Source organism: Abrus precatorius, unplaced genomic scaffold (assembly GCF_003935025.1).
Source record: "Abrus precatorius isolate BTA unplaced genomic scaffold, Abrus_2018 Scaffold3, whole genome shotgun sequence".
In the NCBI taxonomy this organism is placed as follows: domain Eukaryota; kingdom Viridiplantae; phylum Streptophyta; class Magnoliopsida; order Fabales; family Fabaceae; genus Abrus; species Abrus precatorius.
This window is the reverse complement of record NW_020874373.1, coordinates 20,289,881-20,317,170: the sequence shown is the minus strand read 5'-3', so window position 1 is coordinate 20,317,170 and position 27,290 is coordinate 20,289,881. Positions and strand designations below refer to the sequence as shown.

The following is a 27,290-nucleotide window of genomic DNA, read 5'->3' as shown; positions in this document are numbered from 1 at the left end:
TCATATACGTACAATATGGTATATGTATTTGATTTTGATTTTTGCAGAAAGTATTATACATTAAGGCCGTTGTGAGGTGGTGCATAGCCACTACTGGTTCCAAGTTATGGATTGAAAGGGTCACTTTGCCAAAGCGTTCCATGAACACTCTAAGTGGTTCTCTCTTTTCTTGGCGAATATTGGCTAGGGCTAGGGATGTTAAGGGATGAGGTCAGCTTGTGGCAAACTGCTAGTTGAAACGTCTTGTGAGAGTTGCAAAAGAGTCGATGGACGAAGGGGGGAGTCGGGTGAACCAACTGAGTGCAGGTCCTCTGAGTGAGGTGGGAAAAATTCTACACCATAAAGCATCGTTCTCTGTGTACAAATCGACTTGGGTTGTAAAGACATTCAAATGTTCTCCAGGATCAGATGTACCATCATACTTATCTATTGCCAAACCTCTCCAATTATCGGGCAGCTTAGCCTCCAAAATATGATGAACGAATGGGCTTCGGTTCACGAGATCATCTCAGTCATTTTTGGCTACAGATTGATAAATCTGCTTTGACTTTTCTTGCAACGCTGAGGATTACCCCTGATCCTGGATGATGGGTGTAGTTTGGGAGGGGATGTGTGCCCTTATCTCTTCTCTTAAGTTAGCATTTTCCCTTCTTAGAGCCGCGAGCTCCAGTGCATCCTTCTCTCGCTCTTTCTTTATTTCCGTCATTTCTGCTTTAAACTGCCTTAGTGCAGCTAAGATGCTCTCATCTGTTCCTCCTTGCATCACCACTTCAGGTATCGGTTCATCTGGTGTGACACCTTCCATCTGTTGCCGAGAGATTCCTTCCTGCTGGCTTCTAGTAAGTACCATGATTAATCTGAAATAAGAGGCCAATCGAGCCCTACGGTGGGCGCTAAAATGTTCCTGTTAAGGTAACACGGGTCTTCAAGTCTCTGCTCTGACGTGCTGACGTTTCTCTAACCGTTGCTGACGTGGGAGGGTACCTGCAAAAGGCACTCTGATACTGAAGTCAAGATTCGGTTCTGAGCAATAAATGCTATTTAATAATGAAAAGTCAACCCTTTACCTGTACTTTTACCTTCCTTATATAGGCACTATAATGGGCCAGTGGGCTTGTCAAGTCAGTCTTCATTTTAGCCCTTTATTTAAAGTAAATAATATCTTGATTATTACCCCTAATTGGGTTAATTAACTTATAATCATGACAATGGATATCCAGTCACCTAGGCCGAATAGGTACTCGGTTTCCTTTCACTATAAGTAGGACTGAGTTGGTCTTTATCTAGTACAATTATAATTTGCAAAGTGTTGCAGATGAGAAAGACACTATATCATATACGTACAATATGGTATATGTATTTGATTTTAATTTTCACATAAAATATTATGAATTCCTTGTTTGTAAATTAGTATAAATAAGAACACATATCCCAACTAAAATATAATTTGACAAAGTAAGGAGGAAGTCAAACTTTAGTATAAAATCAACATAACAATGTATTTAATCAAAATAAATAAAACATAACTATAATATATCATTATAACCTCCGCATCCAATTTATTTGTTACAATAACCCTAACTATTTGGAAAACGGTCAAATGGTTGAGGTGATCAAAACACTGTTGTGATATATCGCATCAGAATAAATTGAGCATGAATGCTGAGAAACTAGTTGTTGTCATACCAAGATTGCTTCTGAAGATAAGCAATTGTGTTCTTGTCTACCTGGAACGCTTTAGTAAGAACCTCTGGAGAAATAGGTGGATTAGCTTTAAATAAAGCATTTGCAACAATGATAAGCCCTGGATTTTGGCTACTGAGAGCAGCAATGGCAACAGCGTTTCCGTATCCCACATTGAGCTGGAAATGAATGAGACCAATTGGGAACACAAAAACATCACCCTTATTAAGCACTTTGGTGAAGAGACGATTATTGTTTTGATTAGAGGCGACAAATCCAACAAAAAGAGTGCCTTCAAGGACTATAAGGATCTCAGTGCCTCGAGGGTGAATATGGGGAGGGTTTAAACCCTTAGGTGCAAAATCTATGCGAGCCAAAGATACACCAAGTGTGTTTAGTCCTGGTAGTTGATCAACAAAGACCGGAGTCACTTGTGAGCCCAGTGGGTTGTTTGCATTTCCGGGATCCACATGTTTGAAGAAATCTTCAGCCTTCACAAGTTTGGGGTCTTTGCAGAATTTTCCATTCACAAACACTGCAAATTAACAAGGAACATATTTTAAACAATACGTTCTTGTTATTACGAGAATCTTAAAATTTATGTAGCAAGACATGTTAGGAACGTTTGTACATACCACCATCGGTTTCGTTGATTGCCACACAAAAGTCTTGTAAAGGACTGGGGTCATATCCAAAGACAAGAGAGGATGCCAAAGCCAAGGTGGCAACAAGGAAGTAGACAACCTTCATTTCTAATGATTCTTCTTAAGTAATTGTGTTTTGAATTGAATTTTGATCATGTGAAGCACTGAAGCTAGCTATTTATAAGGATTGGCTGCCAAATTACTCTTACCTTACGCAATTAATTCTTTAATTTATTTGATGAACCTTTCCTTAGCAACTGCATTTGTGCTTGATCAAAGAGTAGACTAAGGAGATGCTCCATATTTTGAATGTTTCAGTATTACCTCTTCCAGTTGCCTTTCCACGCACTAGTTGCTCCTTTAAAATTATTTTATAATGGAAAGCTATTATCATCTAAATCCAAGGTCTGTTTAGACTCTTTCTCAAATTTTCAGAGTGGTTAAATTAGCTTAGACACGATCGTCATAAGCAGTTTGGAGCAATAGGGATTATTTTATCAGAGACTGGGTCAAAAATCTCACTTGTTTATGTTTGCAAGGCCAAAGCCTTAACTTTGGGTTTAAAGGGTAATTTTAAATGACGAAGCATTTACTTGTTTTAAAAGAGACCAGTGAGTCCGTTATAGAGATTAAGAGGTAATTATATTCAAACAAAAATCAAAATAATTAATTTAGAAATACATTTTAATTTAGAATTTGAATACCTTTTAATATATCCTTGTGAGTGTGAAATGCATTCTATAATTTAGAAAAGAATCTTAATTTGGTGTTTTAAATTTTTGTCACCATATTAATATTTTAATAATTTTTTGTCACCATATTAATTAAAATAAACCGTCAGTATTTACTCTTCTAAAGGTTTTGCTTTTAAATTAATCCATTGAAAATTTAATATGGTATTAAATCAATTCTTTAAAAATTTAAAATATACATCACCGTATAATTTCTTATCGATAATTAATTAAAATCATGAAAATAAGCTCTGAAGGAAATAACACGAGTTTGTGCAGCACATAGCTAATAATTAAGGTTATAAAATGCTATATTAGTGCACTGTAAGTATAAATTTTTTTATATCTTCAAGTAATTATAATATATTTGGTATATGACATATTTGTAAGGATTGTGACTAGTGTTTTGTAGTTTTCTATCTTCTACAAAAAAAAAATTAATTAAAAAATAAAGCAAGAAAAATGTTTTAAAAAAGTATTATTTTAATAATTTATTTTTTTTTAAAAAAAAGGTTCAAAATTAATTAGATAGCAAGATTAAGTCCATTTACTAGGAAAATAGTACTACTATTATGTTTCGCTTCAAGTTATTATGAAGTCCATTTGTATCATATGCATTCTCTTGAAAAAAACAAAATGTGAATATACATGTGAATGTGAAAATAGCAAGAGAAAATAAGCTCTGAAGGAAATAACACGAGCCTGTGCAGCACATAGCTAATAATTAAGGTTAGGGATTGTAGATCTGAAACAAACATGTTGAATTGATTTGGATCTGAATTTCAAGTTTTGGAATAGATTGAGTGATTGATTCTGAACTTCACGTGGAAATTGAATGGAAATTTGATTAACTAATTGCAGAGGAACTCTTGTCAATGAAAATTGAATTTGTTCTTCAGATCTGAACCAATCACCGAGATTATAGTTTTCTTAGGGATAAGGAACTTTGATCTTGCAATCTTTTGGTTTCTTACACTTAAAGCAATATTGAATTGAATCAGATCTAAGGAATTAGAATGGTTTAATTGAATGTTAGGTTCACTGAGTTAAGGAATTAACCTCTGAATAATACAATGTGAAACTGATTGTCATTCTTTCCAATTGCTTGTTAATTCAGAACTTTATTGATTAAACATTGGAGTTTTGGTGAAGCAATTCCTTAGCTATGGTTTCTTTCTCTTTTATCACATAACTGTGTGTTCATTGTTCTGTTTTCTGCAAGTTCATTTTACTTTTAATTGTTCTAGTTTGCTGTTATTACATGTTACTACTCTCTTTCCAATTTCGAAAAAGCTTAAATGGTTATAATTCTATGAAGTGGTATTTGAAACCTAAATTCCCTGTGGAGACGACATTTGGATCTTAAATTTACTCATTACTTGCTGCAATCCTAGTGCACTTGCTAGTGTAGATTGCGAACAACACCACTCCCTCTTCCCCAAGGTATTTCTACCGTCCTCATCTTCCACACCCCTAGTGTATCGCTGAACCATTCACAGCACATTACAACGGCGCTACACGCCCCATTCACATACATTTCATTCACGCACGCAATATTCATGCTTGTACACGACACACAGCCTATATTCAATTCACAGTACACGGCACATAGCCCACATTTTATCCACAGTATACGGCACATAGCCTTCATTCATTCACAATAACATTAATTTACCAATCACTAGCTTTCTATCACACACAATCACCCCCACGGGGCCTAACTATTTCAACATACATCACATGGCACACCAATTTCAATCAAACACACACTTCCTACTCTTTATCTCAACCACATTGCATTAATTAACAAAACACACAAGAATTACAACACATTTGAGATAGATAAAGTCTCCACTTCCCGTGGATTGACGTCCCTTATGCTAAATCCACCAAGAAGTGCTCCCCCTCACAGATTTCTTCCTAAACACATGGAGAAATTCCATGAGAACCCAGGGAAACCACGAAAACAGAGAAAGGGAATGAAAAATTGAAACGCTAACCATGAAAACTCACCTCCAAGCGTTCCCCACACAAATTCAACCTTCAATCAAGCTCCCGAATGGCTGTGGAGACAATTAATCGGTGGAATAGGGCTTTGGGTCGAGAGGATTGAAGAGATTTAGGTGGGAATTTGAGAAATGAATCTCAAATCCCAAAACCCCCTTTTAAAACCCCTCAGATCACGATACTCTCGCTACAGCAAGAATTTCTCGCTGCAGCGACGCTCTTTGTCGCCACAGCGAAAATCTCAGACGAAATTGCATCCTGGTTTCTGCAAAATCTTGCTACAGCGAGACTGCTCCCAAAAATGCATCCCAAACTGTCGCTCTCTCGCTACAGCGAGAAGGCGACAGTTCTGATCCTTCCTACCAGGGCCCTCTTGCTGCAGCGAGAATAGCCAAGTAACACGCCCTGCACTTAGGCACTTAGCCCATTTCAACAGATATATATATATATATATATATATACATATTCACAACATATATATAAAAATACACACATGAATATATATTTAGATTTATATAAATAACAATAATTAATATTATAAAATTCGGAGCATTACAAGGTTGGTTTTGGAATTTGTTACAATGACATTGCACCATCGTTGTAAGACATGTAAACGTGGTGGCTATCATGATAGAAGAAGGTGATGTGTGCAGTGGCGGTGAGAAGAAGTCGCCATTGCCACATCGATAAAACCTGTGATCAAAAGATCAACCTCAACTTGTGGCCGAGTGTGTGTATATACATAGAAAGAGAGAGAGGATTGGTTGTTAAATTTTGAAAAACTGATTAGCAACCAAAATTTGTTTTTTATTTTTCCTTTAATTAACTTATTTCTAGTTATGAAAAGAATTATTTATTAAAGACTCTTTTATAAAGCATTTTGGTTTAATATGTAATTTTGAGTTTAAGTTTTACATAATTCCACTATATTAAATTTTTTATAAAAATAGAGTTTTATTATTCATAACAATTTTATTTAACTTAAATAAAATTATCTTTTATAAAAAAATACATGTAATTTATAAAAAAATTAAATAAATTCAAAAAATAAAAAGCTTTTATTTCAAGCCCAAATTATAACGTATATTCGTAACTTGTTTCCCGATACTCAACCAAGACTAGCGTACTAGAGGATAAACATTGGAATGCATTAATTGCCAAGATATATAATGTAACTTCCGAATATTTTATTTTTTATATTTTTTTATTCTTATAAATCTTTCTAGTAATTAAATAAAAAACTTTAAATATATTTTATATATTTAAGATAATAAAGATATGTAACATTTATTTTATAAAATAAAGAAAGAACCTTAAAAAAAAAACTAACACTAGAAATTTATACTGCTTTCAGCCCACAAACCCAAAGTTACATGCAATACCTATTGTAACACCCTAATATTTATTTAAATGATTTCTTCTATATAAATATAGAAGTATCATCAATTATTAAGTAAAATAGGTAAAAGATCAATAAGTATATAAGAAATCTTTGTGCATGTAAGTTTTGAATTACTAAAATAGGATAAGATTTTAGAACTTCAATTCATACACATTTAAAGATAAGCTGAAATGTTATATTAACAATTAGTCACTAACTATTATACATATATTTTCTAATCATCCTTCACAATAAATTTATCAAAGTTTTTAACTCCAAATTAATTACTTCCATCAATATAATTACATAGGGTAAATAACTTTGAATAAAAATTTAGTCAATAATATTATTACAGTCCTCCAAAATAAACTAAATTTTTGTAGAATAGTTTCCTTCCTACCATTCCTTGCGAGTATGAGCCTAAAACAGATCAATCTTCTTTATTTGAAAAATAGTTGTAAGAGTGAGTATCCCTTGCCCACTAAAATTCTTAATTTATAAGATAATGAAATCAATACAAAAAAGTATTTTCAAAATCACATATAATAAATTAGGAACATTCCATTTTCTAACAAATTGGTTTGTCACTTATATCTAAAGCACAGGGATTCCTATTTCTTCTAGTTCACACATATAACCTAACTTCTTTTGTTATTTAAAGATAGTTAATTCCATCCATATCAATTTCATTCAAAACTTAACTTCTCAATTAAACATACAATAATAAAACAAGAAGGTACATCACTTTACACTTTGCCAAATATCATTATCCATTCCATAACTTTGTGCCACTTTATCCATATCAAATCCAAATATTCTATCAATTCAACAATACTCCTGGTACTCTCGGAACTCTAAATCGCTGCCAACGTATTATCCCTAGTTACGAAGGACTTACACAGCATAGATAATCGATGGTAAGCTAAACCACACACAGATACAACGTGGATATTCATAGCCCATACCATATCTTAATCGTGGCATATCATCTTATATTGTTCTAATATATATGTTGCAACCACATTAATTGATGTATTACAACCTATGTGTTATAATCTCACCTGTCGATAACACATATACCATAATCTCATCAATTGGTGTATTTGTAAAACACGTACTAGTATTCCTATTTCTTTCCTCCACACATATCATCATTTTTTATATTACACAATTTCCTAAGAGTCATGCTCATACATCCCTATTCACCATCATATTCTCTATCTCCTTTCTTATCATTTGATTAATCAAAACATATTCAGTAATTTGCATATCTCAACTAATTCTAATTCACATATTAATACATCAAATCTTCCCAGTACCAACTAAACTTCATCAAATTCATACAACCATCATATTCTATTATTTCAGTACATAACCTCAAATAATAACACATTATCATACAATTTAGCACAATCATCATGTTCTATCGTGTCAACAAATATTTATAAAATATTAACACACAACATGCTGGGGTCGGACTCAGCTCAAATAGTGCAATTTCCATAATAATTTACCAGAGGTCATATTTTTGCAGTCTCAATAGAGTCTTCTGACCTAAAGTTCAATATTCTCTACCTTTTATTACTCAACTCATGTACATCTCAAATAACTTAGCCATAAAACTTCTTAATGATGTTCTAGCCCATGACATTTTGCTAAAAATTAAATTCTATTAATTTCAAATAAACCCAAAACCTTCCTTTATACTAAAAATCTACTTTTACAATATAGTTTCATAAAAATTTATAGATTATTCCTAAAATAGGTTACTCGAATTCTCATGGGTCACTACATATAGAAATAAAACTAAGGCTCGAGAATACTCCCTTTACATGGAAATGGGCCTGAGAACTAAGTTTTTCGTTGGCTCTAGGGAGAAACTCCACGTCTCAACCGGTAACACTTTGATAACCACGTCGCAATGGTATCAAACAAACTAGATTTTCTTAAAAATTTTGCAATACAAGGAGTAAACCTAGGTAATCTCACAAGGACATAAGATACATTCTGTTTCTGGTTCCATCATGTGATTTCAGATTAGCTTAAAGAAGGATTATTTTGAATTAAATTGTAAACAATAGAAAAGAAAAGAACAAGGAATAATTATAACGAAACGAAATATGAAATTCAACCAAATCAAGATCTCAATCACTACAACGCAATTCTCATTGTTACACGAATATAATTCCAACGAATTTCCAATCAACACTAATTCAATACGACATTAATAACCCAAAATCTAAATCTAGATTATGAATTTCATCAAAACAAGAACTGCAATCGCAAATCCAATGCTTTAACAAAATTTAGAACAATTGATTTATTGAATTAGGTGAATTCATTTATTTCAAATTTGAAATTCTCATTCTCTGTTTAGAATGCAAACAAAAAATCAATATCATGAAAAACGTAATTATCCTAATCAGAAAAGAGGAGGAAAAGTGCGAATTCGATAGAACCTAACCCGAAACTCAAACGCAATGTTGTTCTTGAAACCTTGAACCGATTGATGGATTAGCCTTGCTTCATGATCATGTTTGCTTCGGCCAAAACCAGAAAATATGAAAAGATGGAAGGTAGAGAGACGAAAATAAAGGAAAGAATTTAAAATAAAGACTTGTAATTCTAAAAAAAATTACGGGAAAAGAAAAACAAGGATTCGTACATAGAGTCATAACCTCTATTTAAAGATAAAATAATTAGGCTTAATTAAGGTCCAACTCCCTAATGAGTTTCCTAAACACCTAACTAAGTAAAAGACATAATAATTGGGCTTAATTAAGACCCAACTCTCTAACTAAGTAAAATCAACAATACAATCAAATTCTGAAAATTTTAGTGCAGGGCTGCAACATTGTGACGCAATTTTGGACTTGAAGATGCTCGAACTAGGCTTTTCTCCCAACAGAGAAGTTGTAGATCTCTGTGTTATATTTCCAGGGACACCAATTTTGTCCAATTCCGAGTAGTGTAGCTCCAGATATGGTCTTTGCAAGAAACTGTGTCAAAATAAGAAATTATGGTGAGAATTAAGAAAGATTTATATTTAAATTCTAAATTACTTACTAACACAAATCTAAACTAACACATCAAAATAATGCACTAATGAAGCACAATTAAACCAAAAACATGGAGAGAAAGATGTACTAAAATATGACTATCACACTTCCCAAGAACTAGAGTTCTTTTTGACATCACAGAATAGATTACGATTAAAAGAGGAAAGAGCAGAGAAATAGGAACTAGATTCGAAGGCTAGACTCCAAAAATTTACTTGGATCTGAGTGGGACGAACGTTTGAGCTTAGATCTAGCAGAGATTCAGAGGTATTGGAAGCTTTCCCTGGGATGGGGAAGGGAGAGAACAGAGCGATCAGAGAAGGAGAGGTAGTTTTGGTGAAAAATGAAATTTCTGAACGCATATGATCTTAAATACCCTTTAAACCTGCGCGATCTCGCTTGAGCAAGTACATCCATGCTTGAGCGAGCTCTTCCCCGCTTAAGTGAGATAACCAAACAGTGGTTTTTCTGATATCCTCGCCTGAGCAAGAGGTATTCTCACCTTAGCGAGGAAGGTCCAAAGAGCACCCTGTTTTCCTACGATACCTCACAATAAGGTTAATTCAACAAGCGAGAATCAACCTTAAAATCCCGTACGAATTTAAGAAATTCAATGGACTCTAATCCCTTTTTTCAAGATTAAGCAACCTTAGAAATAAACCCAGAATTAAGCAATTCAAGTTTAGAATCTCATTAAAATGAATTAGGGTTAATTACGCAATGTCCCTCTCATTCAACCATTAATTCAATTAAAAAATTGGGAAAAAGAAATCCATGAAGGAAAGGGAATTGTATTAACATTCATAACCCAAGAATTCTTGAATCCAATTGAACTCACTAAGAATTATAAAAGGTTTAGCCCTCCATAAGGATGGGTCTCACAAATACCAGATGAAAGTAAAGAGAATTCAATGACATGAATGTAAAAATCAAAGGAAAGTAAAGAGAAAAGTAAATCAAACCCTAGGTTGGGTTCTTGGCTGCCACCCAAGGCTGACCTAAGCTCTACAAATGTTCCTCAAAATGGAAAAAATCTAAAAGTGTAAAAATCTCCTTACCCTAATTTTCAAAAATCTATTTATGGTGAAGTAGGTGTTGTCCATAGTAGCTACTATCATAAGTGATAGTAGCTACCGGCAACCTTCAGATCTGTCATTCCCTCTCTGTAGTTGTCAGTTTGGCAAATGATAGTGGTTATGCACAGTGCGCGTAGCTACTATGGTGAGTCAAAGTAACTACGCGCAGGTCTGCGTGAGTTTGGCTCTTGCTGTAGTTGTCATTATCACTTCTAATAGTAGCTACGCGTAGGTCTAGTGCAATCTGGGTTCTCTGTAGTGTTCACTATTACTTCTGAAAGTGGTCACTTTGATTTGCCCTCTGGATCTAGCTTGTTGTAGTGTCTACTATCACTTCTGAAAGTGGTCACTTTTACCTCAAATTTTTTCAAAGGCTAAAAAATCCATAGAATAAGTCTAGAAATTCCTGCACAATTATTCAAATGATCAAATTGCAAATTATATCTATGTAAATCAATGTAAATAAACCAAAAATTAATAAAACCTATGATATTTGACATAAATGAAAATTTCACCTTATTTACACTTTCTAAGTTTGTTTTTTTATATTAAAGAATATTGAAAAGGCTAATAAAAATTTATTAAAATATGGATTCATCAGTGTTACACCTATCTCTTAGAATAGAAAATTTCACTATTGTTCAACATGCAACCGTGCACATATGTTTTTCTCTCTAGCATCTAAAGGCTCAAACTTAAGTACATTTATCCTCTCAGCAAAGGTAGTGATCAGAGGTCTAGTTAGGAAGAAAGTGTGTGACCCGTGGTGTACCCGCTCCCATTGTCGGTATCACCATCACTCCCTCTTCCCCAAGGTATTTCTACTGTTCTCATCTTCCACACCCCCAGTGTATCACTGAACCATTCAAAGCACGTTACACCAGCGTTAATCACGCCCCATTCACACACATTGCAATATTCATTCTCAGTATACGGCATAAACCCCACAATCATGCATAATACACGGCACTAGGCCCTCATTCATTTTACAGTACATGGCACAAAGCCTATATTCGTTCATATTACACGGCCCTTAGGCCCACATATGTTCATAATAATTGTTCTCTGCCTACATGTATTTATAACATAATTCATTTCAACAATACACACAATATTTTCAACATAGTTCACATTTATATTCCTTATTCATCAAGTATTGGCATACTCACATAACAAAATCACGCATCACGGGTTTCCACATGCTATCACACCTCACAACACGTAGCAATTTTCATCAAATACATATTTCCTACCCTTTATCTCAACTACATTGCAATATTCATCACAATACACGACAATCAAACCCAAAGAGATACAGTAGAGTCCTCCTCTCCCTTACCTTAGATTGAAGACCCACACTCGAATTCAACTATGGAAGTGCTCCCCACACGAATTTTAGCCAAATACATGGAAGAATTCCATGAGAACCCAAGGAACTCACGGAAACAGAGAAAGGGGATAAAAAACGAAAACCCTAACCATTAAAACTCACCTCCAAGCGTTCCTCACACGGATTCAACCTTCAATCCTGCTCCCGAACGGCTCTGGAGGCAATTTAATCGATAGAATAGGGTTTTAGGTCGAGAGAATCGAAGAGATTTGGAAGGAAAATAAGGAAATGAAATCCCAATCCCTAAACCCCTCTGGTCACGACATTGTCGCTATAGCGACACACTCTCGCTGCAACGATGCTTCTTGTCTGTACAGCAAAAATCTTAGACGAAATTGCACCCTGATTTCTGCAGAATCTCGCTACAGCAAAACTGCACCCAGAAATGCAGCCCAAACTGTGGCTTTGTCGCTACAGTGAGAGACCTCTTGCTACAGTGACAAGACGACAGTTTCATCCTTCTCTCCCAGTGCCCTCTCGCTGCAGTAAGAATCCTGTCGCTATAGTGAGAAAGGCACAGTTTCATGCCTCATGCCCAAGGGCCTCTCGCTACAGCAAGAATCCTCTCGCTACAGTGAGAATGCCTTGTAGTAGCATCCATACTTAGCCTATTTTCAGCCCAATCAATCCAATCTAGTTATATATATATATATAGACACACACATATCCATATACATATATCAATAATAATTAATATTACAAAATTTGGAGCGTTACAACTCTCCCTTCCTTTAGGGAATTTCGTCTCCAAAATTCAATTCAACATGCACAAATTACACAAACAATTCCAAGTACAACTCTCTCATCGTACTCTCCGTTTCACATGTGGCATCTCCTTCATCACTCGAGCTCCATATTACCTTCACCAATGAGATCTCCTTTCCCTTCAGCTGTTTAACACGGTGATCCGCTATCCTTACAGGATGCACGTCATATGACAAGTCTTCTCTCACTTGGACCGAGTCAAGATCAATCACATGCGAAGGATCCGGCACATATTGCCTGAGTTGTGACACATGGAACACCAGATGTAGATTCAAGAGATTCGGAGGCAACGCTATTCAGTATGCAGCAGGACCAATTCTACTCAGCACTTCGAATGGCCCAATGAACTTAAGAGATAGCTTCTGAGATTTTAGAGCTCTCCTAACTCTGGTCACAAGTGAGACCTTCAAAAACACATAGTCACCCACCTAAAACTCCAAAGGCTTCCTCCTATTATCATAATAACTCTTCTGTCGATCTTGGGCAGCCTTCATGTTCTCTCTGATCATTTTGATCTGTTCGTTTTGCTTTTGAATCATATCCGGCGCACACAGAACCGTTTCCCCAGTTTCATACCAACACAACGATGTTCTGCACCTCTGCCTATACAAAGCCTCAAATGGCGCCATCCCAATACTAGCATGGTAACTGTTATTATAAGTAAACTCTACCAATGGCAGGCATTCCTCCCAAGTCCCCTGCTGATCGAGCACACAAGCCCTCAGTAAGTCCTCCAGTAGGACTGAATACTTAGATCGATCTGGCCGTCAGTCTGTGGGTGGGATCTCAGGGATCTCCAACAGCTGTAACAAGCCAGGTGGACGCTAGTGTTCTACCTTCGCCTTCTGGCAAGTTAGGCATCTAGCCACATATTCAGTCACATCCCTCTCATTAATCTTTGACCCGCGTGTCGACCAATTAATAAACCCCTTAATCGAAATTAAAATTTACCATTGCAATTGATCTTACTATGTAAAACATAATATTGTTCCTCTCGTGAAGATTAGATGAAATGCGCGTAGCATTGTGTTGCAAAGATAAGAATGGAATAATATTCAGCAAAAACATGGTCAAGAGTTTAAGTCAGGAAATAAGTGTGAGGCTTGTAGTGCTCTTACTCTCAGTTGTTATGCGTAATTCAAGAAAGCTCCACCACCCTCATTTTCGTAGGATTTTTCAAATTGCCCCCATCTTCCGCACTTCTAGTGTACCTCTGAACTATCTACACTCGTCCTAACAATTTACCTTTCTCATTTTATTTCTCCTTTCATACTTCCCATTTTATTTCTATGTTTTTCATTCTGGCTCTATTCCTTTCATTAGTCATCATAACCTGAACTCATTATTTTCTATTAACATATTATTCATCCTTTCATCTCTCTATTTTGTTCTAGTTCATTATTATATCATACATCAATCCATCATTGTCAAAGGTTGGTCACTTCTGGACTCAGTCCACAACACACATACATATATGCTCAAAATAAAGGTCATACACATTCTCCATCACAAAAAAAACATGTTTTCATCCAAGATATATATACATAATCACGCTCACAACATTTTCATGAGCACAAACATACCATGTTCTTAGTAATGAGGTAGAGCTCTCCTTACCTCAAAAGACAAGTTCAATGAAGGAGAGAGTGAAAATGGGTGGTCCAAAGGATAAAATCATGCTACACCTTATAAAGTGGAATACTCTTTGAGAAGAGATGAAATAGAAAACATAGAAATGAAAACAAGAAGCCAAGCTCTAAGATACTCACAAAGGATATGCATATGAGGATTAAAATTACTACCCACGTTGGTATGAGACTAAATATAGGTATTTTTAAAAAATGCAGGTATAAAAATGGGTATTATAATACCCTATCCATACTTTACCCATTATTAATCCACTCTTATCCCCACAACACTACGTGCATTTCATCTAAACTTCACTAGAGGAACAATATTACATTTAAATGGCTAGATATAGGTACGTGGGTTCTATTCTAGTGATTAACATCATTAGAACCTGCATTTTAGTGAAGATTGCGAGTTTTACGATGTTCTAGAACATACATGTTCATTGCTCTGGGATTGAAAATGACCCTTTCTTAAGGAAGCCATTTAAATTCATTTGTACAATATAACGAAAATGAAAATGAACGAAAATGGAACCGTTTGATAAAAGCAAAACAAGTATAAAAAAAATGGAAAAATGATGTAATGAAAGTAGATCAAAAGAAGGAACATAAGAAGTTATTGTAGAAACGCCTTATTATAAAACTAAAATTAGTTAATAGTCTATGCAATATACACGTTTTTTATTCTAAAATAAATATACAATAAAAGTATATGAATCATTATTTAAAATTTAAAGTCATACTCAAGGGTTAAATTTAATTTTAGAGGTAATTGTAACTTGGCAAAGATGGGACAAGGACTTTGAAAAATAAAATCGTAGTTAAATGCAATGAGATTGAGCCAGTCAACTTGCTGACCTGGCCCATTATGGATAGTGAATATTAGCGAATTGGAGTATTTAAATCTAAAGGTTTCAAAGATGATAAAAGAAGTGTAAAAATGTTAAGTTTGACATGTTAGAAGCCGTTTATTAGTATTTATGAAAAAATCATGTAAAAGAAACGATAAGGTTTAGCTGTGTCCATAGAAAGTTACTTTAGTATTTTGGTTTTTTTTTTTTATAAATATAGTCTCATTTTAAGCTACACTTTTTGTTTATTGTAATTTTTTTTATTAAGATTGTTTTTTATATTTCTTTATTTATTTTTATTTCTTTATGATTGTTCTTCTTTTTCTTTTTCTATTTCTCATTCAAATTAATGCCATCCACTTATCTTCATTAATTTGTTTTCTAAAATCACATTAATAAAGAATTCATTAAAAGAATCTAAAATTCAAACACAGATTATTCTGTGTATGTTTAGCATATAGAATTGAGTATGGAATTGGACGTTAGAATTGGAATTAGGCTTAGGAATTCTAATTATCATGTTTGGATGTCTATTTGGAATTGAGATAATGATTCCATGGACCAATTCTATGAAATTATATTATAACTAAATTTGACTCACTTCAATTCCTACTGCACCCTAGGAATTTGAATTCCTAATATCATAATTCACAAATACACTCTCGCGTATCTTCTCTCCCTCATCTTCGTAGTTCTTGTTTCTTTCCCAATGCTTTCTTTCTCTTCTTTATTCCCTCTTTCCCCTATGCATCTTTCTTCTTTTACTTATGCTCTGTATTTTCATCTATTTTTAGCTTTATTCTAACATTGATTATTAATACAACTTCTTTTATATGTTCTCTCATTTTTCCTCTATTATCTTCTTTCTCGTTTTACATTGATTATTAATAAAAGTAATTTTTTTCTATTCCTCTTCCTCTTATTCTTCCTATTTTTCTTTTATGCTTTTTATTCTTTCTTTCTTCTTTTTTTACATTTGTTTCCTATTTTTCTTTTACGTCTTCTTCTTTCTTTCTTTCTCATTTTTCACATTTGTTAGACGTTTAATATATTTACGTTATTGTATCATATTACTATTACGCGCTTACTGCAAATTGTTTATGTTAATTGTATAATAAATTGTTTAATACTTTTCTTGAATTGTTAGATGTCGTAGAAAATATTAGAAATTAATTGTACAGTGTGACAAAGACATAGTCGAAGGTTTTCGCAATTATATCATAAAACGGATAAAATTGTTATAATCAATTAAGTGTTATTAAATGAGATTTTTTTTAGCTTTGCAATATTTTACTATTATGTAAGCGTAGAATTTGATTTCGAACTTAAAATTTTAATTCTACATTTTAATTCCTTGAATATGTCAAACATAAAATTGTAATTCTAAATCAATTCCAATTATGATGAAATTGGAATTAAAATTATAATTCTAAATGTCAATTTTGATTTCATGCATGAAACGAACCCTTAAATTTATTTATTTATTGAAAACAAAAACCATCATAAACAAGTATGTATTTCGAGAAATATTATACATTTTTCCTTTTGTACTTTGATTCCTTATTACCAAAGATATTAAAAAGGCAAATAATGTTATTATAATTGGCAAAGTGTTGCAGTTGAGGAAGACACTATATCATATACGTACAATATGGTATATGTATTTGATTTTGATTTTCGCGGAAAGTATTATGAATTCCTTGTTTGTAAATTAGTATAAATAAGAAAACATATCCCAACTAAAATATAATTTGACAAAGTAAGGAGGAAGTCAACCTTTAGTATAAAATCAACATAACAATGTATTTAATCAAAATAAATAAAACATAACTATAATATATCATTATAACCTCCGCATCCAATTTATTTGTTACAATAACCCTAACTATTTGGAAAACGGTCAAATGGTTGAGGTGATCAAAACACTGTTGTGATATATCGCATCAGAATAAATTGAGCATGAATGCTGAGAAACTAGTTGTTGTCATACCAAGATTGCTTCTGAAGATAAGCAATTGTGTTCTTGTCTACCTGGAACGCTTTAGTAAGAACCTCTGGAGAAATAGGTGGATTAGCTTTAAATAAAGAATTTGCAACAATGATAAGCCCTGGATTTTGGCTACTGAGAGCAGCAATGGCAACAGCGTTTCCGTATCCCACATTGAGCTGGAAATGAATGAGACCAATTGGGAACACAAAAACATCACCCTTATTAAGCACTTTGGTGAAGAGACGATTATTGTTTTGATTAGAGGCGACAAATCCAACAAAAAGAGTGCCTTCAAGGACTATAAGGATCTCAGTGCCTCGAGGGTGAATATGGGGAGGGTTTAAACCCTTAGGTGCAAAATCTATGCGAGCCAAAGATACACCAAGTGTGTTTAGTCCTGGTAGTTGATCAACAAAGACCGGAGTCACTTGTGAGCCCAGTGGGTTGTTTGCATTTCCGGGATCCACATGTTTGAAGAAATCTTCAGCCTTCACAAGTTTGGGGTCTTTGCAGAATTTTCCATTCACAAACACTGCAAATTAACAAGGAACATTTTTTAAACAATACGTTCTTGTTATTACGAGAATCTTAAAATTTATGTAGCAAGACATGTTAGGAACGTTTGTACATACCACCATCGGTTTCGTTGATTGCCACACAAAAGTCTTGTAAAGGACTGGGGTCATATCCAAAGACAAGAGAGGATGCCAAAGCCAAGGTGGCAACAAGGAAGTAGACAACCTTCATTTCTAATGATTCTTCTTAAGTAATTGTGTTTTGAATTGAATTTTGATCATGTGAAGCACTGAAGCTAGCTATTTATAAGGATTGGCTGCCAAATTACTCTTACCTTACGCAATTAATTCTTTAATTTATTTGATGAACCTTTCCTTAGCAACTGCATTTGTGCTTGATCAAAGAGTAGACTAAGGAGATGCTCCATATTTTGAATGTTTCAGTATTACCTCTTCAAGTTGCCTTTCCACACGCACTAGTTGTTCCAGTCATATTATTTTATAATGGAAAGCTATTATCAGTTAAATCCAAGGCCTGTTTGGACTCTTTCTCAAATTTTCAGAGTGGTTAAATAGTTTTCCCTTTTTCAAACTCACCTTTTTCTTCTTGCTGCGTGTTATGAATTATAGTGTAGTTTAGATACGATCGTAATGAGTAGTTGGTGGAATAGGGATTATTTTATCAAAGATAGGGTCAAAATCTCACTTGTATATGTTAGCAAGGAAAAAGCCTTAACTTGTTTCTGTATAACTTGTTTTCTTACCCTATTGTAATATTCTAATGACACAACATCGTTTAAAGGATTGGGTCAAATCGATTCGTTGACTTTGCAAACGCTTTTGTCGTTACGTCGGCCTTTATATGAATCGATATGGAAAAGGATATATATCTGCAATAACATTATCACTCGACTGGATCTAATCCTTTATTTAAAAAAAAGACAAAATAGATGGTTAAGATTGTCCCTGAATTAAGTTAATTGAAATTTTCGCCGTAGAGGATCTAAATCCATGAATCGATTGTCACTGTTGTCAGAGATTAAGATTTTTCCTTGATTAACATTTTCTCTAAAATTTTATTATTATTAGCTACTTATTCTGACAAAATTCTAATTTTATTTATCCTATATTTTTCAAATTTATCAATTCTTTTTAAGAAGTGAAACAAACAGCCCCTTAATATTCAAATTACCGTTTTCTATTTTGCCTTACAAAATCCATTTCCCATGGCGTAAGAAAACATGTCCAGCGAATTGCAACCGGAGTCTTAAATGCGACCGTGTGAAAAATAATTCATTGATGGTCCGATTGTACCCCAAACTCTTACAAAATTTCCATATTCCACCAACTACTTTTGACGAAGATGTTTAAACTTGAAATAGTAACAGAAAGCCAAAAACAGATGGTTCGGAAAATAAGTTTAAATACTGTAAACTGTTACCGTCAGGTCTGAAAATTTGAGACAAAGTCTAAACTGCATTTTTGAATTAGTTTACGAGCTTTTCGTAATAAAATAATATTACAGTCACGACTACTCTTTGATTAAGTGGACGAGGTATTACTGAAACGTTTGCTTTTTCTTGTGAAGCATCTCCTTAGTCTACTCTTTGATCAAGCACGCATGTAGTTGTTAAGGACTCGTTCATCATCAAATGGAGTGTTAATTATGCTTAGGAGATAAACAGAAAACCAATTCAACTTTCATCCTTATAAATAGCAAGTTTTACCTGAGTTAAATTTATCAATTCTTACTCGCAATTGCATGCGCACGCAGAACCATTTACAATAGTTCTACGGAAAAAATGAAACAAGTCTACTTTCTTGTTGCTGTCTTGGCTTTGGCATCCTCCCTTGCCTCTGCTTATGACCCCAGTCCTCTGCAGGATTTTTGTGTGGCAATCAATGAAACTGATGGAGGTATGTGCAAGCATTCCTCAAAAGTCTACTTACACTCATTTTAAGTTTGTTTCTTTATAATATTAAAATCACGTCCAGAATTAGTGTAATTAAAAAGCTTTGCCTCGTTGATGATTTGCAGTATTTGTGAACGGAAAATTCTGCAAAGATCCCAAGCTTGTTAAAGCTGAAGATTTCTTCATACATGTGGAACCTGGGAACACTGCCAACCCATTGGGCTCACAAGTAACTCCGGTCTTTGTGGATCAACTACCAGGATTAAATACACTCGGCATATCTTTGGCTCGCATAGATTTTGCACCCAAGGGTTTGAACCCTCCCCACACACACCCTCGTGGCACAGAGATTCTTATAGTCCTTGAAGGTACTCTTTATGTTGGATTTGTCACATCAAATCAGGACAATAATCGTCTCTTTACCAAAGTGTTGAACAAGGGCGACGTCTTTGTGTTTCCAATTGGCCTCATCCATTTTCAACTGAATGTGGGATATGGCAATGCTGTTGCGATTTCTGGTCTTAGCAGTCAAAATCCAGGAACTATAATTATTGCAAATGCTTTGTTTAAAGCTAATCCACCTATTTCTCCTGAAGTTCTTTCCAAAGCTTTTCAAGTCGACAAGAAAGTAATTGATCAGCTTCAGAAGAATTCCTGGTACGACAACAACTAATTTCGGAACATGGACTGTTGACTCACATTTGTTATTGAAATTTGAGTTCAGTTAACCTTATGTATTTGACCTTCTTCAAATAATTACTATTATCATAAATAAAATGTACGTGGGTCATACTTATATAACGTAGTTGTTTACGTGGAGTGTGTTTTGATTCAATACACACTTTTTCTGAGCTTTAACAAAAGAACTACATTTCGCCCCTCTCTTTTTTTAAGAGATTTTTTTATAAATTTTAGGCTTATATTAATTTACAAGAAATGACACGTCAGTGTGTTAGATAAAAATTACAAAGGTTCTGTATCGTAACAAGTAATAAAGACGAGACTAGAGTATCGTCTTCTTTAATGTATGTGTTGGAACTTTAAGACATTAAAAAGGCATTTTCTTTGGAATTAATAAGGGGTTCTTAATTAATTAAGCCCCTCAAGTTACGGGATACAAAGATATTAGAACCTTTGTTCATTGATACGAAGATACTATTAAGATAAACAAAATAAATTCCGCTTTTATATAACTATGCAACAAAAAACAAAGTTAGAAAATTAGAGAATTGATATAACAATGAACAATAAAGATAGAAAATGGAGGAATTTTTTAATGGAGCTTCAAACTTTGTTTCCATCGAACCATAGACTTCAATTCGAAGAACCTTATAAGGAAAACACAGAAAACAAAATCTTGGATAGAGAACAAATGAAAAAAAATGATAAAAGAATCTGAATTCAACAATTTTGCTTAACCTTCTACAGAGTTAAACGTGGGAGACTCTCTTGGTAGTCGGTATCTATTTTGGTGTAGAATTTTAGCATGTAGAGAATTTTACGTGCAATATATGGTGCAAAAAGTCTCTCGTCATGTAAAGCTTCATGTTATTTATAGACAAATGAATATCAATCACTTTCCTCCTTTTGTGAACACTTCTTAGTAACTACATTTTGCGTGTGCTTCTCTCCAACTGTTGTCGCCCATTATCCATGACCGCTCATGATCATGCCGTATCCATAACCATTGTCGTTCAAGATTATTTCTTCGTGTCTCTGACCTTTAACTAGTGGTAACTGCTGCTTTGGTAGTCGTTTCAAACCTTGTAGTTCTTTCAACATGTTTCTCCGCTTTTTTAGCTCCATCCTGCCTCTTTGACTTAGAGTAATTTCCCTTGTCAATTCCCTTTTTGGCAAGTTTTAAGAAAAATTCGTGAGTTCCATCCTCTCTCTTGGACGTAGAAAAATTTCTCTTGTTAATTCCTATTTCGACAAATTTCAAGAAAAATTTGTGAGCTTCATCTTGTCTCGTGAACTTAAAGTAATTTTCCTGTTAGTTCCTAATCTTTTTTTTTTGTCTTAAAACTGCTTATTTTATTTGTACAAACAAAGAATAAAATAAAATTTTTTGTATATGACAAGCATTGTAAATAGAGTAAATAAAATACAATTTTGTCAATAAGATTATTTACAAAATTTGTTAATCATGGAATATTAATTAAATAACAGTAAATTTAAAGATCATAATAATCAAGAAACAAATTTTCAAATCTGGATCCTAAACATGCATTATATATATCAAGTATAAAAATTTATAAACTGTTTGTCAAAATATATTGGACTTAAGATAACAATTACACAACCAAAATAATTACATCACAAAAATAATTTAACTTCTAGAGCAATCCTAAAAATTATCCAAAAATTGAGGACCCAGTGCTAGTCATCTTCATGTCATCCTTCTATCTCTGCTAAATTCTCTTAATTGAGATCATCATCTGATTCGAGATATAAATCACCTAAGTCAGCCGCAACCTCAACACCCGTGACTCGCTCACCGGTAACTTGGGTCAACATTTTAAGATGGTTATGATTATGGTATGTGAATAAATATGTGAAGGCTGTTAGGGTCTTAACTATATCTCTATAAATATATAAATATAACATACAGTGGATTTTGCTTATAGAAAAATCAAAAGAAACGCTATAATATAGTTCCATCTCCAACATCATGCTTCATCATACAGCTCATATAAACATATTTCATATAATTACACCATAATCATTTATCATATTTTCGTAACACTCCACATTGAGCACTTATATATATATACATATATATATATATATGTATATATATATATATATACATATATATATATATATATGTATATATATATTACATGTAAACGTATCACAGTCATTCAAGCTACACAATCTAACAAGTATATTCTCAGCTATCATTCATAAATATTATACGCCAAACACATATTTTCACAAAATCCCTATGTCATAGCGCTCCAATGAATACAAAATAAACACTTTAATAGAACGATAAAACAGAGCACTCCTTACCCCAAGGTGAGTATGTGAAGAGAGATTGACGAAGATTTAAGTTCAACCACAAAAGTTCTCTTGAGTATCAAGAGATATTCGTGAGAAATTAAAATACGAGAAATGATTAGAGAAAATGAAGTTTAATCCAGAGAAACTTACTTGAAATAATTTAGATTTAACGTCCAAGCTTGGATTTGAGGAGTAATCAAAGTTTGAGAGAGTTTTATTTGAGAGAAGGAAGTGAGAGTTCAGAGAAAGTGAGAAGAGAACATGAAGTTTGGAATGAAATGAAATTTTCAGCTGAAAATCTCTTAAATACCCTAGCCCCGTATGCTCACGGTTGAGCGGCAAAATTCTCGCCTGTGCAAGGTATAGCTCGCCTGAGCGAGAACACCAGAAAATGGCCTCGCCAAGCATTTTTGGATATGCTCGCTTGAGCGAGGTCGAGCTCGCCTAAGTGAGATAACGTCCAGAGAGTTGGACATATTTCTTGTGAGTCCTCGCCTAGGCTACTTAGCTCGCCTAGGTGAGATCACTGTTCGTCTGACGAGATCACCTCTCGCTTGTGCGAGGTCATAGTTGGGATAAATTTATCCTATCTGACTTGAGTGAGAATCATCTCGCTTGAGCGAGTTTGCACTGAAATCACGTGGTTTTAGGTGCTCAATCTCATTTAAGCAAGATCTGTCTCGCCTGAGCGAGATCCCTACACCAAACTTTCCACCAAAACATCCTTAACTCATTCCAATATACTCTAACACTATATAATACCAAACAATCATTAATTTATCAAATAATTGGAAGAAAAGGGTGTTACAAAAGGAACCTTCTTTTTGACAAAATTAAAGGCTCTTTTCATGACCCTTCAATACTTCTCAAAATGTAGCCTTCTTTTCGACAAAGAATGAGATTCTTCGTCGCGACCCTTCAAAACTCCTTGAAACGTGTCAAAGTGTAGTATCTTTGACAAGTTTTTTAAACTTAGATTTTTCACAGGTCTTTGGCTCGTTAGGATGTGAGAACCTAGGGTTCTCTTTTCTTTTAGTCAAACAGTGTGTCCATGCCACTGATCTTCGAGTTGAGTTTCTCCTTAAAAAGGCATAGTGTATTTCCAACTACGAAAATCTGATAAGAGCTTTGGTAACTTAGAAAAAAAAATTTCCCCAAACAATAGGATAGTAGTAATGTATTCTTTCTCTAACATCAATATGGTACTGGATTATTCACAAGTTTCATTAAAAGCTTGATAAATGCTTAATTAACCTTTTACGTAATTACCCATTCACAAAAGATTGTGTAGGTGGAAAGTTAGTTAGCATGATATCACTCAAAAAGATTTTCAAAATTATTATAATTTTGCATGGGCTTATTTACCAAAATAATAATAAAAGTTTATTTATTAAGATACTATTACACTAAAATTATATTTTGTTTGAAGTTGTTTTTGTCATATAATTTTATGTTTTGTATGTAGTAAAGGCGATACTTGTAACGTCCTGGATTTTATAATAATATTTTGATTATTAATATAAAATGTGAATTGCTATATGTTTGTGTGTTGAGTTATATGATGATGATGTGTATTGAATGATGGTGTGAATACTTGTGTGTGAATGTATGGGGATAAACATATGAGTATAAATGTGAATATTGATTTTGGGTTAAGATGGGGATGTGTTTGACTTGTGTTTGGTTTGGATTGATTGAGGAAGATAGGTTAAGAGTATGCTGCAGAGCATTCTCGTTGTAGCAAGAAGGCCTTGGGCGTGGAGCATGATTCTATTGCACTCTCACTATAGCGAAAAGCCTTTTGCTGCAGCAAGAGGACAACATAGGAGGGTGCATTTCTAGATGCAGTCTCGCTGTAGATCGAGGGTCTCGCTATAGCGAGATTCTGCAGAAACTAGAGAACAATTTCCTCTGATATTTTGCTATAGCGAGAGGGGATATCGTTGCAACGAGAGTGTCACGACTCCTGGGATCTTTCCTCTCCACCTTTCTTTCGATTCTGTCAATTCTTAGCCATGTTTCACCGATTAAACTACCTCTAAAGCCGTTTGTGAATAAGACTGAAGGTTGAGGTTGTGTTTGGGATGTTTGAAGGTAAGTTTTATGAACTAAGGTTTTGGATTTTCATCCTTTTTTTTGTTTTCTTGGTTTATCATGGAGTTTTCCACGTGTTTAGGATGAAAATCAATGTGGAGAACATTTCCATTGTTGATTTCGCATTTGGGTCTTCATTCTGAGGTAAAAGAGGACTCTACCTTATCTCATTGTACTTGAGAATTGCTTATTTGGTTGTGTATTGTTATGTGGTTAGGATAAAACGTAGGAAGATATGTATTTTGATGAGAATGGTTTGGTTGTGATCAAATTTTGATGGAAATGTGGTGCGCCACATAATGTGGTTGATATTTGAGAAATGTGTGTGATGGATAGTGGATGTTGTGTGTGATGAAATGAATGATTGTAGGAAGATTATGATAAAAACTGTGTGATTAAATATTGTGTGGTGGAATATGGGTGTATGTACCTTTGATTAAAAATGAATGATATGAGATAAATGAAATGTGTGTGTGGAAGACATGATGAATTGTGAATGTGATTGTGTTGGAATATGTTGGAAGAACAGTAAATGGTTCAGCGATACACAGGAGTGTGGAAGATGGGGGCAGTAGAAATACCTTGGGGAAGAGAGAGTGGTGGTGACACCAACAGTGAGCGTGAGTGCACCACACGTCACACACTCTCCTCTTAACTCGGCCTCTGACTAACACCTTTGGTTGGGGATCCATGAATGAATTGAACTTACACCGGAATAAGAGGGATCCAGAGACTATGTATACAGTTGAGAATAGTTTAAAGGAATTGATTAAGACTACCTATAGCAACAAAATACATTTATTTTTGGTGGCCTATCACTTAAAAACTCCAAAGTAAGCATGCTTAACTTGGAGCAATTATGGGTGGGTCTGCGAAGTTTCTGGAAAGTGTGTGAGTAAGGATAAAACACACTTAAAAATCTTGTATTGGTTTGGGGAGACAAGGAGCGGCTGAAGGATCCAAAGACTAACAAAATGCATCAACTAGTATTGGTTGTGACTGGTTAATTTAACAAAAGATACACTAGAAAGCGATTCTGCATCATCTTTTAAACCAACTCAAATTACTCTAACAAACATTTTAAAGAGCAATTAAAATATAACTGCTTTTCAAAAATGACTTTAGAAGGGGTTAGTAACCGTCACAACAAAAAAAATCATCATTTTGTGACTGTTTTTTAGTAATTGAATATTTTTGTCCAATATAATGACTAATTTTTTATACTGAATATATTATTTATTTATTAAATTATATATTTTTATAGGGTCCAAAGTAGAGACCAATTTATGATTGATTGATATAGTACTAAATTAATGTAAATTTTTTAGAAAATTAGAGATTAAATCGATTTAGGGACTAGTTTTTCGACTAGTAAAATAAAAAATAAAATAATAGTCATTAAATAATGTAGCGACCAACATAATAACTGATTTTTTTAAGAAGTTAGTGATTGATTATCCATTAGTATTAGTGATTGATTTATAATTAATTTAAAAAATGTTTATTAATTGACACAGTGATTAACACATTGATTGATTTTCTTAAAACATTAGCAACCAAATTATCATTCATTATTAGTGACTAATTTAAAAATTAATTTATAATTTATTAAAATATAAAATATAAAAGTATTCATTAATCGTTGTAGTGACGGAATGTGTGTCTGATTTTCTTAGAACTCCAGTGATTGATTTCAAAATTGTTGAAATAAAAAACTAAAAACATATACATCAATTGATTTTGTACTCAATTTTTTTTTAAATTGATGAATTAAATTTTTTTTATTGATATTATTTAAAAATATTTGTTTAATATATTTTTCATTAATTAAAAACATCTTAAGGATTTTTTTCCCTAAATAGTACCGTTTTACTTTATATTCAATATCCAATAACATATAACAAACATATGGTTAAACTTAAATAAGTAATACTTTTATTTAAAATGTAAAATATATAATAATAAATCATCATTTTTAATTTATTATTTGAAGAAAAATTCCTGTTAAATTAATTTTTTATTATTTTTAGTTTATACTTTTAGTATTCACAAAAATTATTAATTTATTATATAAATAAAAATGACATGTACTAATTGAAACAATTTATTTTTCAAATTATAATTCTTAATTTTAAAATATTTATTTATTTTACTTTTATATAATAAAATAGAGTATTTTTTATTATTTATGAAATTTTTACAGAAATTTTTACTGAAAAGTAAAAATTATTATTATTAATACAATCAAATAATTCAACGTACTTTATGCTTAAAATATTATTATTAAATAAAAAATTATATGATAAATAATCTAACAAGCGTTTCTTTTCGTTAGGCTTAAAACACATTTTAAAAATTCTAACTTAGTCGAATCAACAATGAGGTTTAAGTTAAGATTTTTTAAAAATTGAAATTAAATTAAATTCATTTGTAAGGTAAATATGTGTGGAAGTATAGAACATTTTGTTTACTTTACTCAAACTTATACAAATTTAAAAGTAAGGAGAATAAAACAAAGTTAAAGGGAACATAAAATAACATTAATGTACACTCT

At 33.3% G+C, this 27,290-nt stretch overlaps 3 protein-coding genes across 6 annotated transcripts; 1 reads left to right on the top strand and 2 right to left on the bottom strand.

The window, feature by feature from the left end:
• Positions 1–1,670: 1,670 nt before the first annotated feature.
• LOC113861735 (germin-like protein subfamily 1 member 7) lies at positions 1,671–2,453 on the bottom strand. Its single transcript, XM_027494736.1, has 2 exons — positions 2,319–2,453; positions 1,671–2,218 (listed from the first exon to the last, which is right to left on the bottom strand). Exons 1-2 carry the CDS (start codon positions 2,431–2,433, stop codon positions 1,671–1,673), a joined length of 663 nt encoding a protein of 220 aa, XP_027350537.1. The 5' UTR covers positions 2,434–2,453.
• Positions 2,454–17,192: 14,739 nt separating this feature from the next.
• On the bottom strand, positions 17,193–17,975 carry LOC113861653 (germin-like protein subfamily 1 member 7). The gene is made up of 2 exons (XM_027494614.1): positions 17,841–17,975; positions 17,193–17,740 (listed from the first exon to the last, which is right to left on the bottom strand). Exons 1-2 carry the CDS (start codon positions 17,953–17,955, stop codon positions 17,193–17,195), a joined length of 663 nt encoding a protein of 220 aa, XP_027350415.1. The 5' UTR covers positions 17,956–17,975.
• Positions 17,976–19,490: 1,515 nt separating this feature from the next.
• Positions 19,491–20,318, top strand: LOC113861511 (germin-like protein subfamily 1 member 7). Of its 4 annotated transcripts, XM_027494368.1 has the most exons (3): positions 19,491–19,640; positions 19,762–19,985; positions 20,100–20,318. In XM_027494368.1, the coding sequence occupies exons 1-3, from the start codon at positions 19,526–19,528 to the stop codon at positions 20,307–20,309; spliced, it is 549 nt and encodes a 182-aa protein (XP_027350169.1). In that variant the 5' UTR covers positions 19,491–19,525; the 3' UTR covers positions 20,310–20,318. The 4 variants fall into 4 exon arrangements, with proteins under 4 accessions (XP_027350169.1, XP_027350166.1, XP_027350167.1 ...); XM_027494365.1 differs by having other exon boundaries at positions 19,762–20,318; XM_027494366.1 differs by having other exon boundaries at positions 19,491–19,646; positions 19,762–20,318.
• Positions 20,319–27,290: the final 6,972 nt, after the last annotated feature.

Coding starts and splice junctions, on each gene's coding strand:
- LOC113861735 (XM_027494736.1), bottom strand. CDS start 2,433: ATGAAGGTTGTCTACTTCCTTGTTGCCACCTTGGCTTTGGCATCCTCT. Junction 2,219..2,318: donor AATCAACGAAACCGATGGTG/GTATGTACAAAC, acceptor GTTAATTTGCAG/TGTTTGTGAATGGAAAATTC.
- LOC113861653 (XM_027494614.1), bottom strand. CDS start 17,955: ATGAAGGTTGTCTACTTCCTTGTTGCCACCTTGGCTTTGGCATCCTCT. Junction 17,741..17,840: donor AATCAACGAAACCGATGGTG/GTATGTACAAAC, acceptor GTTAATTTGCAG/TGTTTGTGAATGGAAAATTC.
- LOC113861511 (XM_027494366.1), top strand. CDS start 19,526: ATGAAACAAGTCTACTTTCTTGTTGCTGTCTTGGCTTTGGCATCCTCC. Junction 19,647..19,761: donor TGAAACTGATGGAGGTATGT/GCAAGCATTCCT, acceptor GATGATTTGCAG/TATTTGTGAACGGAAAATTC.